The sequence below is a fragment of the Panthera leo genome, chromosome D4 (assembly GCF_018350215.1).
Source record: "Panthera leo isolate Ple1 chromosome D4, P.leo_Ple1_pat1.1, whole genome shotgun sequence".
NCBI lineage: Eukaryota > Metazoa > Chordata > Mammalia > Carnivora > Felidae > Panthera > Panthera leo.
Window position 1 is genome coordinate 32,018,807 of NC_056691.1, and position 17,596 is coordinate 32,036,402.

The window sequence follows — 17,596 nt, forward strand, 5'->3', positions numbered from 1 at the left end:
TCTCTCACTCTCCCTCTGCCCCTCCCCCATTTACACACTCTCACTCTCTCAAAAAAAATAAATAAATAAATAATTTTTATGAGTGGAATCATACAGTATGTGACCTTTGGGAATGGTACTTTTTGCCCAGCATAATTCTCAAATTGTGGCATGTGTTAATATTTTATTCCTTTTTTATTGCTGAGTAGTATTCCATGATATAGGTATAACACAGTTTGTTTAACCATTCACTCATTGAAGAACATTCAGGTTGTTACAGTTTTTGACTTTACAGATGACTGTGATAAATGTTTGAGTACAGGCTTTTGTTGTTTTTTGTTTTTTATAAACGTAACTCTTGATTTCTCTGTGATGAATGCCCAGAAGTGTACTGTTGTGTTATATGGTAGTTGAACATTTAGTTTTTTTAGGAAGCTGCCAAATTGTTTTCCAGAGGGATTATACTACTTTACATTCCTATTATCAGTGTGTAAGTGATTCAGTTTCTCTACATTCTTACCAGCATTCAGTGTTGTTGCTTTATTTTACTTTAGCCATTCTGATAGGTATGTAGTGAGATCTCATTGTGGTTTTAGTTGACAGTTCCCAAATGGCTGATGATGTTAGGCATGATTTATTTGCTTTTTTTGCTGTGTGTATAGCCTCCTTGGTGGTATATCTTCAGGTCGTTTGCCCATTTTTCTAATTGGGTCACGTTTGGTTTGCTGTTCATTAAATGTGTACTTTACATGTATTTTCTCCCATTCTGTTTCATTGGTTTGTTTTCATGGTATATTATAATGATGAATTAGAGTAGCTATGGAGAAGCCAAGATGTAGTATGCTTTCAGACAAAGGTAGAAAAGTTTGCCATTTTTCTGACTGGCAGATTTGGCAGTACATTTGCATTAGCATGGCAAAGGAAACTGAAAATGGAAATATTCAAGTTAAGTCTTTGAGTACTCCTTTAACATGTATATTTTGAAGTTGTATTTTTCAGAAATACAAAGGGTGTTGTATAGTTTATTACAGTAGGCACTTATTTTTTTTTAAGGCTCTGTAAGAAAACAAGCCAAGAGTAGAAACTCTTTAATATGTTTTTAGCATCGACCCAGTTGTGTTTGATCTGGAGTCTCACATTTGTGTGTGAGACTTGCCTAATTATTTTACCCCAGTGAACCTCAGTTTCCCCATGTGTAAAATAGAGAAAATAGTATCACCATTTTATATCAAAATAATTGATGTTAAATGAGGTAATTTATGTAATCTTGGAACATAACAAGAATTCAAACAATTGTATTGTCTATAGCAGATTATCTTAAATATATGAAACATAAACATGTAAAGTTGAAAATGAGTGCCAATTGAATTCAGGTGGGTATTATTACTTCCCTTTTTCCCCATCTTTTGAATATAGTTACTAATCAAACATTAAACATTTGCAGTACTGATGAGTTCTCAATGATGTGTATTAAGCAGTTAAAGAATGTTAAATAATGTAAGAATATTTTAAGGCTAAAACACATAGGCTTAGTTCACCAACTAAGATGTATCTGGAGATGTTAATATATTTTATAAGCATTTTCAATCTTTTCCTCTTTTATCATAGGCAGATCATATGTACAGAAATAGGTGGAGGAAACCTGAATAAGCTTTTTTTTTTTTTTTTTTTTTTTAGAAAATGATTTGTTTTGAAACCTTTAATTTAGTATAACATCCATGTAACCAGTGATCTTTGTTCTGTCCAGATGAATGGACATGAAACTACTGAATACCTGTTGATAAACTGGTTAATATTTTAGTCTAGTAACTTGACAATCAAATGCTAGTTTTAGTGCCCTTTGTGACCTCACTTAAGGAATGAGGATCCACAAAGCTGGTCTGCCTTTTAGTTGTCTTGAGAAGTAGTTTGCTTAGTGATAGGAACAGATTCTGGAACTAAACAGTTAGGGTTTGTGTCCTGGTGCCATCTCTTACTAGCTAAGTGACTTTAGGGAAGTTAACGAACCTCTTCCTCATCTATAAAATAAGGCTTTATGATACTTTACATCACAGGGTTGATGTGAGGGTAAAAAGAATCCATGTAAAATCTTAGCCTAACCACACACACACACACACACACACACACACACACAGTAAGTGGAAGTGTTACCAGCAGTAGTGGTAGTACCCAGTTTTGCAAACATGTAAGGAGTATTAGAAGAGAGAAACTCACAGAAATTGCAACTGTATTCTATCTAAATAGCCTTGAATTAAGGAATCATCAAAGGTGTCTGAGAAAAGTTTAATGATGTTAACTATGCTTTAGGATATTTATCTGATAGTCTTTGGCGGGGGGTGTTGAGAAGATTTGAGATGAACTCCTTTTGCTTGATAAAGATGATGGCAGGAATGGGAACATCCAGCTTATTGTGTTAGACAGCTGCTTTACAACTTGAAAAAAGAGTAGAGACTGGGAAATTGAGTCACTGTGGGGCAGTGGTATGTCCCCTCTATAAATGATGACTTCTTATGTGAGGGGTTCTCAAACAGCAGTCTTCTTTAGGCTACTGGCTCACAGGGGTACATGGACTTAAAGATGTAATAAATTTGGGCTGATCATTTTTCTTTAGGAAAATTAGTCTGAACTAATACCGACTGAGCTCTGACAGTCTGACAATTCTTTTTTCCCCAGTGACAATTAAAGTTTCTATTGGTGTGACGATTAAAGTAAGGATGAGTTAATGACATAGAATACAATATGAGGTAGAATAACTATTTTTACTTATTTGCTGCTTGAAAAATAATCAGAAATGTTTTTGTTCTTTCGTTTTAAACGGTACTGAGCTTAGATTGTCCCTATTATTCTCTCCTAGTCCCCACTCCCTTTTCCTTGCACTGCCACAATTCTAACTTCAAAAGTTGACAGAGTTGGGGTGCCTGGGTGGCTCAGTCAGTTCAGTGTCCAACTCCTGATTTTGGTTCAGGTCATGAGCCTTAGTCTTTAAGATATAGTCCTCAGTATTGGATCAACAAAAACTGAAGTCAAGGTTTTTAGACAGATAAGAACACTTACTAGACCATGAGATTTTGGGGGCACCTGGGTGGCTCAGTCAGTTAAGCATCCGACTTCAGCTCAGGTCATGATCTCACGGTTCATGACTTAGAGCCCCGGGTCATGAGTTAGAGCCCCGTGCAGGGTTCTGTGCTGACAGCTCAGAGCCTGGAGCCTGTTTCAAATTCTGTGTCTCCCTCTCTCTCTGCCCCTCCCCAGCTCACACTCTGTCTCTCTCCATCTCTCAAAAGTGAATAAACATTTAAAAAAAATTTTTTTTAAACATGAAATTTTAGTTTTGACTTTATCCAAAGGAAAAACAAGATACAAAATAATTGACCTTTATTACAGACAAGGATTTAATAGAGAACACTTCATTATCTTGAGTTCAGTCTAAACTAATTAAAATCTTGCAATAAAGAAGTAACACTAATGGGTGGGGGAATGGGCAAGATGAGTGAAGAGGAGTAAGAGATAGAATCTTCTAGTTATGGAATTACTAAGTCATGGGAATATAAAAGACAGCATAAATAATATAGTCAATGGTTATATTAGCATTGTATGGTGATAGATGGTAGCTACACTTGGGGTTAGCATAGAGTAATGTGTAATTTTGTTGAATCACTATGTTGGATGCCTGAGACTAATGTTATATTGTGTGTCAACTATAACAATAATTAAAAAAAAGAACCACTATTTTGATAGTGCTAATAGAATTAATTTGTATACTGATACTCTTCTCAATTGATTTTGAGTACTGATTCAGATAGAAACTTAGTAATATCAATATAAATTTATAGCTATTACAGAGATATTTGTGGAGCTAGTTTATGTAATACCTACTTCCTTTGGCATGTTTTTTTCACATTTACTAGATACTTTATACAGAGTTTAGTTTTCAAATTCTTTTCCAATGTTCTTTTTAATGCTAGGTGATTTTTTTTATCTCAGTGTGATTTGAGTGAACCTGTACAGCGTGAAATGTGGGGAACTTAGTATTCTGTAAGGATTTTAATTTTGAAATTTAACAGCAAACTTGGGTATGACATCGATTGCTGATGGGAAATCAGATTTACTGAAATGATATTCTGTAAAAACCTACAAGCTAATATTGATGTTTATTTTAATACTGTTGAATTAAATGAAATAATATTCCCAGTCCATAAGACCTTATTTTCTAACATTCTTTTTTTTAATTTTTTTAAATGTTTGTTTGTTTATAATGTTTATTTGTTTTTGAGAGAGAAAGACAGACAGAACAAAAGCAGGGAAGGGGCAGAGAGAGAGGGAGACACAGAATCCGAAGCAGGCTCCAGGCTCTGAGTTGTCAGCACAGAGCCTGACGTGGGGCTCAAACTCACGAACCGCAGGATCACAACCTGAGCCAAAGCTGGCCGCTTACCCGACTGAGCCACCCAGGAGCCCGTTTTCTAACATTCTGTAGATTATTGGCTTATATGTATAGCATGAGAATAGCCACATTTAGAAGTATTGGAAGCTATAACTTTAAAATGATCAACTTGATAACTTGATATAACTTGAAGGTATACTACATCCACCACATTTAAATTTTGTCTGATTTTGGTATATACCTTGAGAGTACGTGTAAATTCATAACATCCTAACCAAGTGCTCTGACTGTAAAACAAGAATTAGTGAAATTATATTTGGGCTTAGGTATCTTAATGTTGAAATTTTTCTCCTGTAGGACCGAGGTGATGAATTCACATACACTGGGAGTGGTGGTAAAAATCTTGCTGGTAATAAAAGAATTGGTGCACCATCAGCTGATCAAACATTAACAAACATGAACAGGTATTCTTTACTGTTAGAGTTTGTAAAGTCTATTTATTTGGGCTTTGTATAAAAGTTTGATTATATTAATATAATTTGTAAGTTATTCTGTAGGGCAGAATCTTAAATTGAGAGTTAAAGATCTAAATTTAAAATCCCATTATCTGATTATATAATTGTTTATAAGTATTGTAACTTATTTCTTTATATTTTGTAAATAACATAATTCCCAGTCTTAATACATGTGCTTTACATTTTAAAACATGTTGAAACCTTTGAAGGAAGGGAATCTAATATAAGTGATATTGAGAACAAGGTGGCTTATCTACTACCTCATGGATCAAAGTTATGTTTTACCCAACACAGATTTGTCTTTTAAAGTAACAAACTTCTTTTTAGAGGAAACTCACCAATATGAAGTAGGTTTAAGATTGGGAGCCCACATTTGTGGGCATAAGTGAAATATCAGATAAACTTAAAGCTATACTCAAGGTGCTTTTAGGATTTATAATGTCTTTTAAGTGTTAGAATGTTTAGTTATAAAAGTGACCTTTTCTAACCAAATGCTTATAAAGCATTACAAAAGAGCCACCTTGTGCTGACCTTTGTTCTATGGTATTAATGATATGCCAGCTTCCATGGGAGCAGAAAACTTGATGACTTCAAAATGTTTTAGTTCATAAATGCATGCTAATAGCAATAATAATAAAGTGACCCAGATCATCAGATAGCAACAACCACATTATAACTTGTCATAATTTTTAGATCAATTTCATAAAGTCAAAATTTTTATATCCTATTGTTACGAGTGTTTTATGGATTATTGAGTAAAAATGAGTATTTTTCTTTGAATCTGAATCACTCGGTTTTAAGTAGTGTGCCCTTAATTTCTGATTACCGTGTGAAGTAAAGAATATACCAGTATGATTTCAAGAATTTGTTGCATACCAAATTACATAGTCTGTTTTTATGTCTTCCTTCTCTATTATTTCTGACAGTAGGATTATTTAACTGAACCAGCAGAGGAGACAGGTCAGATTTGCTGGTGAAACATTCCTGAAGTAGGAGTCCAGTCCCTAGTCTTTTTCTAGCGAGAAAGCAGCTCTTTAGGAGGAATGATCTTAAAAGGAGTTAGAAATATTTTGATGTTTTTGTCAGTGAAAGTATATCTTGAATTTTTAAAAGTGCTTTTTTAAGTTGTCTCATCTGAAGATTATATTTACCCTTTAATAATAATGAATTATTTTGATTGAATGAGATTTGTTTCCTAACTACCTGCACTTGTAATGTAAATGGTAAATATTTTTCAAGCTTTTAAAGAATCTAAGTATAACCCTGTTTACCATTATGTTACAATCTCAGAAAATAATTGACAAGTTGTAAAAATGTTTGTATTTAAGAGAAGGTAGTGAAAATAAAATTCTGACTGAAAACAATTTAGGATTGACTTACCGTAGGGACTCTGACATCCATTCAGTTAATTTATACGTTAAGTTTTGAGTACACATTGTGATTATAAAGACCTCTTGAGCAAAGATACATATATGTTTCATAAACATGAAAACCAAGATCAAAGACCCTTAGCTCTGACCCATATTACACTTTTTCCTGACTAGTGTATGGTCCAGTTTATTTTTCCTTCTCCACTAAGAGGGAGTTTGACCCTTGCTTCTTGCTTTGAGAAGGTTGTTCCTATTTCTTCTCAGCTCTTTCACTTTATGAAACTGAAGTGGGCAGCAAGGTATCCTGGCCTTCCTTTATCAGGGCAGTTAGAAACAACCAGTTGAGCTGCAGACTAATGGTAAAGCCTTGTTTTGCATAGTTTGATCTTCTTGGAATCTCTTCACATACTTGAACAACCTACATACTTAATGTGAAAATAGAAGTGAGTTATTAATGCCAGTTAGTGGTGGCAGTTCTGACTAAAGGTCCTTGTAAGTACCAAACCATTCTGTTCATGTGAAAATAGTACTTATTCTTTTCCTTGCTCTTTAAGAAGATGAAGTATGTATATCTCAATAGGTATTCCATAAATAAGATATAATACTAACACTAGAAGATTGGATACATTTTCTTCTACCTCCCAGAGATTTAATGCATCTCCCTTTGAGATAAAAAAAAAAACATAACTTGGTAAACTCCAACTATTTGACCACATTTATGAAAGTTTTTTTGTTTTTTGTTTTTTAACAAAACACTGTATTTACTTTAACAATATAACTGTGATGAAGAGATTTGGGTAGATTAGACATTTCATCTTACGGTCAATTTCATTCGAAGCTGCATAAAAAGAATTATGCCCTGAAAAAGTATTTTGTATCATATCTGAATTTACCAAATTGGGTGTGTGTGTTTTTAACCTTACATGTTCTCAGTGGTGTCTTGTCACTTAAGTTAGGAAGTAGGTATCTCAGAGGAAGAATACTAATTTTAAATAGTTTCTGATTTGGTGGGGACTTCGGGGTTTTTTTGTTTGGTTTGGTTTTTTTTGTTGTTTTTGTTTTTTTGGCAGGACTAAGTTCTCCCAAGAAAGGTCTTCTAACATAACCTTACTGATTAATTACTACTAAGTGAGTACACATACTAAGGAAGCTTCAAGTAAATCAGGTGCTGCTTCTCACTCAGTGTTCCTCCTTGTTCATGTGTCATCATAAAAATAGTGATCTGGAGGAGCCAAAAATCTTTATTATCATGATTTAGTGCAGGCATTTGATTGCTTCAGTTTTATTTAAACTTACCTTTTTACTAGAAATCTTTAAACGATAATTTCATATTAAAATTGTTCTTTAATAATTTTTAAACGGTAAGGAATCTCTATCATCTGGAATGTGGAAAGTAGACCTAGAAAGGTCATTTGTACCTTGCTGACAAATTTATTTTTCTGGATTTCTTTCTACATTATTCCAGCAATATACTTCACTCCCTCCCTTATCAAAAATAACTACTACAACAATCACTTGCTTTAGTGTCCAACTTTCTCCCTTCCCTCGTTATTTAAAAAAAAATTCCATGTATTTCTAGTTGTTTTCTATTATACGTGGCACAGATGTTATTACTTTCAGAAGAACCCTACAGGCTATCTGAGAACCAATCCCCTGGCTTGGGGGTGACATCAGAAAACTGATTTGTCTTCTCTGCTGGTGGGGGAAAGCATAATCCTATTATCTGGAATAATATGGAAAGAATCATAGAATCTTAACTATCAGGTAAGGCATAATTCACCTTTTAATTGAGCTAATAATGCGATTATATACTTAAAGATTACTTGGTATAAAGACTTTGTTTTATTTTTTAGGGCATTGGCCCTAAACTGTGATGCTCCATTGGATGATAAAATTGGAGCAGAGTCTCGGAATTGGAGAGCTGGTAAGCCAGTCAGAGTGATACGCAGTTTTAAAGGGAGGAAGATCAGCAAATATGCTCCTGAAGAAGGCAACAGATATGATGGCATTTATAAGGTGCTCTATCTGGCATGACATCTTGTTAGTCATTTTTCCTGGGCTTTCAAGACAGGGTTGCCACAGGGAACAACCCTACAGTGGGTGGGCTAAAGGAAGTAGTAGACCACTTTAGTTGGTATCTCTACTTTTTCTGGAAATGTAACAGATACACAAAGTGAGCTCCTAACTTTGATATTTTTTCTCTTAATGCTTATTTGAAGTCCATAAGGGCAGAGTTCTGTTTTAGGTTAAGTTTTTTATAAGTATATATTCTCTGTGCTAAAACTATTTAAATAACATGGGCATCATAGATACTGATTGTTATATCTTTCAGAATTATTTTAATTATAATAGACTTTCAGAGCCAAGCACATTATAATTGTTCAGATAGGTTGTATTGTTTTAAAAAATGGAGGCATTTACTGCCACCATTTTTATATCGTATTATGCGAGATTCTATTATTCAGCATAATCTTGTTAATATTTCAAACTTATAGCAATGGGTACTTATGTGGGAACTACCTTAATTAAAAATCAAGGTAAAAACAGTATTCTAGTGATTTTTTATTTACTATTCTTAAAGCAAGTATCTTTTGAAGTTGTATTCAGTTAGGTCAAGTGTACTTAGTTAAACTAGTAATGTGGCATTATGAATAAGTCTAAATATTAAATCTCAAACTAGTACCGAAATAATTATGATTTAGGTGGTGAAATACTGGCCAGAGATTTCATCAAGCCATGGATTCTTGGTTTGGCGCTACCTTTTAAGAAGAGATGATGTTGAACCTGCTCCTTGGACCTCAGAAGGAATAGAACGGTCAAGGAGACTATGTCTACGTTTACAGGTTAGATTACATTTGTCTAGGCTACCTGTATGCTCATAAAAACACACACCTCTGTAGTATCTTTGTGCCTTAACACTGGATACAGCTCACAGCAATTGATCAGTGGACTGTAAGGGGTGAGGAATGAAATCATTCAAGTATACAGAAGGAAAACAAATAAAAAGGTAGTAGCATTCTAGGTGTCAAACTGCTCTAAGACCAAGAATTGTGCTTGGGAAAAACCAAGCCTTCAATGAAAAGTAAAAAAGTTGTAATTCAATTTGGAAATGACTTGAACAATGAAGGAGAGGGATACATAAAATTAATATAGAGAAGACCTTAAGAAGGGAAGTTTATCATAGAGGGCACAGGGGGTGTGTCTCTGGTAGGGGAAGGGGGAGGTGGCTTATAAGAGTGGTCTGCTTCTCCTACCCTTCTCACTTTTCCTCACCCCTTTTTTCTCTTCCCCCTCAAAGCTGCTTCCCTGTCCTGTCACCACCTTTAGTGCTTTGCCTTTTTTTTCCCCTTTGCCCATGTTCAGCTGTTAACCCATATAAGACTTTGTTGGTTTTGTATGCATAATGGATGGTATGGCTACATTCCCCCGTCCACTGCCTATGCACCCTAGACTTTGTCCCTGACACTGACTTCAGAGCATGGTTTGAGTTCATCTTCCATCATTCCCCATTGTTGTGCTTCCTGTAAAGACTACCAGCTTTTCATTTCCCCTGGCTCTGCCCACACTGCATGTGTAGGGACTGAACTATGGGCAAGTGTCTGACCACCCAGGCAGGTGAGTGTGTGTTTTCTAGTGCAAGTCTGTGTCTGTTTTTGTTTTCTTTTTAAACTTGTAGAATTGATTGTTTAAATGAGACCCATCAGCTGATAAAATAACTGCCAATATTCTTTTTATAACTTAATATAAAAAAATAACTTGTTAAATCCATTTTCAAAAGAATTTTTCAGATTCATTGTTCAGCAGAGCAATGCTCTAGATAGGTTAGATTTGAAACTAAGCAGAAGCATGTAAGCTCATCTACTATGATTAAGTTAAAAACATCATTGATGGGGCCTGAAACATGTTGAGCTTTAAATATCAGTGTTATCAACAAAGCATGTTCTCCCCATAAGGGTAGCCAGTAAAACACAAATAGTTAGAATTTTATTCCTTAAAGTCTAACCTTTAGCTGATAAAGAATTCAGTAATTTAGTGTCTTTAGGTCCTCTAAAAGCCCCTGTGCCCCACCTTATTTTGGGAGATAAGAAATTTGACCCTTAATGTTGCGGGTGGGTTTGTTTTGTTTTGTTTTTTAAAGATTGGCTCCACAATTGAGTGTACTACCATCTCTGTGAGTACCATATTGTGCTGTGTGGTTGATCTCATTTACCTTCATATCTAGATTCTTTAATTTCTTCCTCACACTTTTCAAGCCACCTAGTCAAACCTCCTGAAAACTTGTCTTTCCTCTTTTAGATCTGAAACTAAGATTATTATTTTATAAAATGGAATGTTTAACAGTCAAAACTACATGGTTTTACACTGAATTGGGGATTTTAATAGTCTTCTGTCCTTTAAATGTTTGTTTCCTTTATATAAAGTCTTTCAGTTTAGGGAAAATACAGACTCTTACCCCACCTCCCCTTTTTTAATTTCTCAGCAGCATCTAGAACCCCTTTTCTCTGTGAAACTTAAATCTGTATTGTACTTTTTCCCCCAACAGTATCCAGTAGGTTACCCTTCAGATAAGGAGGGGAAGAAGACTAAAGGACAGTCAAAGAAGCAGGCTAGTGGAGCTTCAAAAAGGCCAACTACAGATGGTAGGTAATGATTGCAAACATAAGTCCTAAAATCATAGTTTCTAATAAAGAAAAATATTAAGAGAAAAATTTGAGAAACTCCTAAGAAATTAAAAGCAAAGTGAAGGATTTTTTGGGGGTGGAGGGGTAGTGGGGGGCTTTCTGTGTATTTTAATAGTGTCAGAGCCAAAATAGCAGCAAACATAGTATTCTAAACTCCATCGGAAGTTAGATGCTGCTGTGTGTAGGTTATCTTCATGCTAAACATTAACTGGTACCAGTTAACTCTTAGGTCTCATAGTTGTGCTTAGAACCGCTAGTAAACCTGCTTATGTATTTTTAAATAAATCTAGATGATTGTCCAAGTGCCTCCAAAGTGTTAAAAACATCAGATTCAGCAGAAGCAGTTGAGGCTTTCCAACTAACCCCTCAACAACAACATCTAATCAGAGAAGATCACCAAAACCAGAAGCTATGGGATGAAGTGCTTGCATCTCTTGTGGAAGGTCCAGTATGTAAAGATTTTTTAAATAATAATGATTTATTATTGACATGATGAAAAATAATTTTCCTTTGCAAGTCAGTCAAAACTTGACGTTTTTATGTAATCATCTCATCCAGTGTCACTTTCAGAAATAATCTAAGGTAATACTTAAATGCTCTTAGGTGGATTTTAGGCCTCTTAGTTGTTGGTTTTGACCTCTTTGTGCCTGAACTTAATCATTTATGTTGAAGGCACTATTCATGGGAAGAATTTTCAGTTGTGTAAACACACTTAATTTAAAACTCATCAGGAAATTTTTTGCTATAGTTCAAAGTTATCTGATGATGGCATAAGTCTTAAGCAATTCAGCACATGTTTAACCTGTTTGTAAAATAAACCAGTGTTGATATATTTAAATACTTTATATGTTTTGGATTTTTTTTCCCATTTTTGGTAATCATGAAATTTTAAAGTGAAAAGAAATTACAACTGATGTGTGTGGATTTTGTGTTAAGCTGTGTTTTGCAAATGAGGCTTCCTTATCAAATCCTAAAAGCTGGAGTTTTCAAATGTGAATTGGCTATTCCTTCTTTGTTCACTTGCTTTTATTTATGTCTTAATTTATTTGCTTAAAATTAGAATATTCTGTTTATTAGATATTAACCCCTTGTCAGGTGTAACATAATTACTTCTCTGCATTTTTTCCTCTGTGCAGCTATTGTGAGTGAACCTTAGTATCTTCTCTTGAAGTTTTATCCTGTCATCTTCTACTAATTTTCTTCTTTCCAATGCTCCTTTTATTTCTGTCAGTGTATTAGCCAGAATTTCTCATATGTCTGAAATCGGGTTAGTTAAGATCTATCTTTCTATCTAAATTTAGAACTCTGAATTTTTGTGTTGCTTTTTGTTTGAGAAATAGTCATCAATATTAAGGAAGAATGTTCCCTGATATAATTTTTAAACATTTATTTATTTATTTCTATGTGTGTGTGTGTGTGTGTGTGTGTGTGTGTGTGTATACATATTTTTTTTAAGATTTCATATTTCAGTAATCTCTGTACCCAGCACGAGGATTGAACTCAGAACCCTGAGATCTACCCTGGCTCTACCGATTGAGCCAGCCAGACGCCTTACTTATTTTTTAACTTATTTTTGAGTAACACCCAAAAATGGGGCTCAAACTCATGACACCAAGATCAAGATGCTCATGCTCTACAGACTGAGGCAGCCAGATGCCCCTAATTTTTAAAGTTTTAGAAATGGGTGAAAATTATCAAATACCCTTTAGGAGTCATCATTTCCTTTGCTTATGTATATGATAATGGGTTATTCTTGGTAAAATGAAGCTTACATGTTTGGAGGACAGAAGGAAAGTGATTGAGCTCTGTGTGAAGTGTTACTTGCTTTTTAGCCAAGAGACCCAGACATAGTGAGAGTCTGACCCTGGTAGGTCATTTTTACTTAGAGAAAGTAAGGGGCAGCAAACAGTTATTGATCATAGTCTAAATATTCTCTAGTTGGAGGGTACAGCTGGTGGTTAGGTGGATAACGTGGGTGAGTTCCAGCTGTGGGTGGGCAGGAGACAAAGTAGCAGATACAGGTGGAGGAAAAAGCTACCTGAGTGTACATGGAAGTTCTCTTGCACATCTATTGACTGGTTTGGATGTGTGTATTGGGCTTCAGTGTAAGACTGCTAATATGTGTATACTGTTTATCAATTAAAAAAAATTATTGAAGTGATTGAGTCCTGTGAGACTTGGCAATTGTATGCAAACCAAGTATACTTGTCAGTTCTTTCAATGTAACTTTAATATGAAATAAAGTCAATAATTGACAGTTCTCAAGCCACAATTTTAAAAAAGGTGGGAGCACCTGGGTGGCTCAGTTGGTTAAGCATCTGACTCTTGGTTTCACTCAGGTCAAGATCTTGCGTTTTTGTGGGTTCCAGCCCCTCATAAGGCTTCACACTGACAGTATGGAGCCTGCTTGGTATTCTGTCTCTTCTCTCTGCCCCTCCCCCACTCTCACTGTCTGTCTCTGTCTCTCTCTCTCTCTCTCTCTCAAATAAACTTAAAAAAAAAGACAAAATTGTATCCAGTAGGTTATCCTCTGTTGGCAGGATCTTGCATGCCTGGGTGAGATGATTATGAGCTTGCTGCTATTGATTACTCTGGATGTGTATGTACTATTGTTGTGAACAGCTTTTATGCCCATTCTCTTCAGATAAGCCAGGAACACATTTATTAAGCCAGAAAAACCAAGTGTTGGCCAATGGTGGCTTTAAAATAAGTGCATATGTTATGTATATGTGAGTATATTTTTATCCCAATACCTTCCCAAGGCCCTACATGATCTGGCATGGGCCCTCTCAGGCCCAAACGCTTCAGCCATATTTAAACACGCTCTGTGCTATTTAAACACGCTCAGCCTGTTCCTTCTCCTAGGCCCTTAGACCCATACTATCTCTCTGACTAGAAAATTCTTTACACCTTCATGTCGTTCACTCCTTCTTCTCTGTAAGTCTCTGCAAAGTACAGGTCTTCACAAAGGTCTTCCTTGGCTACGCTTTCTAAAACAGCCACTCTTTTACTCTGTTGCTTTAGTTTGCTTTGTTTGCTCAGTTATTACTATCTGAAATTGATTTTGTAAAGTTCCATGAAAGGAGAGACTTTGCATTTTTGTCACCACGATGCAGATGAGTACCTAGCCCATTGTAGAAATTTGAAATATCTTAGTACATATTACAAGTATCATGGAGATGCCAGGGAAATTAGCAGTCATTAACAAAGTAGTTTGTTGTGTGTTGGGGGGGTGTACTTAGTATTAAAGTTTGAGTTTTTTCCATATCTCCTCCCATTTTATTCTTCCAGTATATTGTATAATATTTTGTTACTAATTCACTTGACTTTTATAATGTCCATAAATAAGTTAGTTTCAAGATATAACTTTGAAATGGGATCTTTGGTTTAATTTTAACTTGAAACTCTTGTAAATTCTACTTTTTTATAGACAGAAAAAAACATAAAATATTTTCCCATATTACCAGAAATAACTGAACAGAAGATTAGCCTTGTGACTATTCAAAACTCTACTTACCTTTCTAGTTTAAAAGAAATAGTTGGGTAAAATGGAACCAGTAATCGCTTTTGATGAGTATAAGAGTACCCATTTGGTCATATTTGCTTTAGATGGCTCTACCGTTTATAATTTAGTCCCAATTTGAGTAAACATTGGCATCAGGAAAATATGGGATTTTTGGATTGAGGCAAAATATCACAGAAGATAATCCTAGGAGAATAAATATGTTGATTCTTTGGAGTATTAGATACTACAGAGTATTATTGCCTAATGCTTTTATTTATTTATTTATTTATTTATTTATTTATTTATTTATTTAGCTAAAAAATAAATATTGAAGTTTCTTAACAGCAAAAGATTAAATAAATAATGTGTTCATATTACTGGAATACCACCCACCCAGCTTTTTTGAAAAGAGACATCTATATGTAATGACCTTGAGACAAGCTATCCATGATTGATATTTTTCCCCCTTTTAAGTTTTTATTTAAATTCTAGTTTAACACATGTCCATGACTGTGTTAAAGGCAAAAATAGTAATCTCTGGAATGTGAGGTTTAAGGGGAGACATTCACTTTTTAATGCCATATATTTTCACTTTGCAGCTTTTCCAAACCAGTTATAAGATTTAAAACTAATGTGTATATATTATGGAATGAAGTTTCTTCGGTTTTATATTTTCATATTTGCTTATGGTTACCGTTACTTTTTTTTAATACAAAATGTGTTAAATGTGACAAAGACATTTTTTCCCTAATTACTTATAATCTTAGTAGTTTTTTACAAAGCTAACCTTTTTTTTTTCTTCCCCCTGGGTGCCATTCTAGAATTTTCTGAAAAAATTGGAACAATCTTTTATGTGTGTCTGCTGCCAGGAGCTAGTTTACCAGCCTGTGACAACAGATTGCCTCCATAATGTCTGTAAAGTAAGTAGGTTTCTTTCTCATTTTCCCTTGTTAGGACAGAGGGCAACTAACCTCCAAACAGTTTTAGCACGTGAAACATTTTTCCATGCAGCAGAATAGTTGTGGAACCTTGCCAGTTAAGAAACATTTCATTACATTTTGGCAGTAATGCATGTTTTAATTTATTTTAATTTTATTACTATAGACAGTAATAGTCAAATATGTATTCTATAGTCAAAGGTATTGTATCATGTTTGGAATTGTTGAGAATTTGAAATGGAGAAGAAAGTAAGGTATCATTGCTATTTTTGTTATAGCTTATGTATGTTTTATATATTATAGTGCGGACTGAAATAATTCCATCCACTTAATGAAACCTAAAACAGATTCTGTCTGGTAGCATTTCCAGAGGAGTTGAATATTGCATTATTAGTGTGGTGTAAAGGGGAAGATTGAGTTTTAGTCAAACCAAGGTTGGAATCCTGCTCTACTGCTCAGTGCTTGTGTGTCCTGACCTAGCTTCTGAATTTTAATTTCTTTTGTAACATGGAAACAAATCTTCCACATATGTGTTTGTGCCTGACCCATATATTTCTGGAAGACACATTCTATGTTAAGTGATTTGATAAGATATATAACTTAGTTCTAAGCAGGGAAATCCTAAATTTCTTTTAGGTGTTCTGTTATGAAGGAACAGGATTAAAATCCAACGTAGGTGAGGTTAGTGAAAATCATACATAAATTCTAACACTCTCATTTTATTGGATGAGGAAATTAAAGCACTCAAAATTAAGGTCATTTACCTGAAGTCTCACAATATATGCTGGAAGTGGAACTTAAAGCCATGTCTATAGACTAGTTTTCAGAGTGCAGATTCAGGCCTTTACAGTTCATCTTAAGTTTCTAGTACCTATTTAAAAGCATAAGCCATTGACTTTTCTACATGCTATACTCTGATGAAATTGGGTATGTTTTTGTTTCTGTTTTGATTTTGCCTTAGGATTGCTTACAGCGCTCCTTTAAGGCTCAAGTTTTCTCCTGCCCTGCTTGCCGGCATGATCTTGGCCAGAATTATCTCATGATTCCCAATGAGATTCTGCAGACTCTACTTGACCTTTTCTTCCCTGGCTACAGCAAAGGACGATGATTTGTCTACTACTGTGTTGCTCTTGGTGGCTTTTTGGACAATAAAGAATCTAAAATGGTTGGGGGGAGGGGGCGGGGAGGGTGGAAGCGCTATGGTGGACCATATCTCTCACGTTCTGAAGCAGCTAATCCTCTTTCCTACATAGCCATTATCTTGTGTGTGTAGTGAGAGGCCCATTTCTCAACTGTCTTTTAAATATCAAAAGGTAGTTCCTGTCAGTAACAACTAGTTTTAAATCAGTAAAAAGTCAAAGCCTCAGCTCTAGTTGATATCCAAGTTATGATTTATTTTGCAACTACCTCAGGACAGAAAAGACGTATGGGGATTTTTTAAATCATTGAGTAATTAAATGAAGTTTTAGCTACGCACTGCCTCCCAAATATTAGTTGTGCCTGGTTCATGTAATTTGATTTTACAGAAAAGGAAATGACACTCGAGATCTTTGGAACGCAGCTTCTGTATTGTGCATAATACATTTTTAATGTCTTCTTCCATTACAATGTGTTTTGCAAGGACAAGTTCATTTTTTAGCCCATTTTGTGAGCTCCATTGTGCTTTTTTTCTGGTGTTTTATGCAAGTTGACTACTAATGACTAATGAGAACAATATGAATGCATTGTTGCTGCATTAGTGTAATGTGGTGTGGTTTTGCACTTAAAAGAGGTATTCAGATGCTCTAGTTGTAAATGTTCATGAAAAGCCTCTTCTGTACTAGTCAAACTGCTTTTAGTGAGTCTCACCAGTGGTTTTACATCTGCAGAGCATTGAGGGCTGGGCTTGACTTTTGAGAGGACTGAAATTGCTTCATATTGTGATCCTAAATTTTATATTCACTATATTCCCTAAAGTATACATTAATAAATATTTTATGACCAGAAAAATAGCTCATCTTACTTCACTTTTCTACATTTGTCTGGCTTGTAAGTATGTATTTTTAAGAAGTAATCACTTCCAGAAGTAATCACTTCCAGAGTATTTCATTGTGCATTTTAAAATAGACATTTTGTACAATTCTCTATTCTTGATTTTTGGTAATAAGAACTAGTATGAACTAAGGACAGGTTTCACCTTATGTTTGATTTTTCTTTTTTAATTTTACTAAATTAGAAAAATTT

General features: G+C 34.7%; 1 protein-coding gene across 1 annotated transcript in view; it reads left to right on the top strand.

Moving 5' to 3' along the window:
- UHRF2 (ubiquitin like with PHD and ring finger domains 2) overlaps window positions 1-17,037 on the top strand; it is a 76,834-nt gene extending 59,797 nt beyond the window's left edge. The window contains exons 10-16 of the mRNA XM_042914152.1: window positions 4,721-4,827; window positions 8,102-8,264; window positions 8,951-9,091; window positions 10,792-10,888; window positions 11,221-11,378; window positions 15,257-15,355; window positions 16,335-17,037. Coding sequence (XP_042770086.1) covers window positions 4,721-4,827; window positions 8,102-8,264; window positions 8,951-9,091; window positions 10,792-10,888; window positions 11,221-11,378; window positions 15,257-15,355; window positions 16,335-16,481 — 912 coding nt within the window. The 3' untranslated portion in view covers window positions 16,482-17,037. The remainder of the gene's footprint in view (window positions 1-4,720; window positions 4,828-8,101; window positions 8,265-8,950; window positions 9,092-10,791; window positions 10,889-11,220; window positions 11,379-15,256; window positions 15,356-16,334) is intronic.
- Window positions 17,038-17,596: the final 559 nt, after the last annotated feature.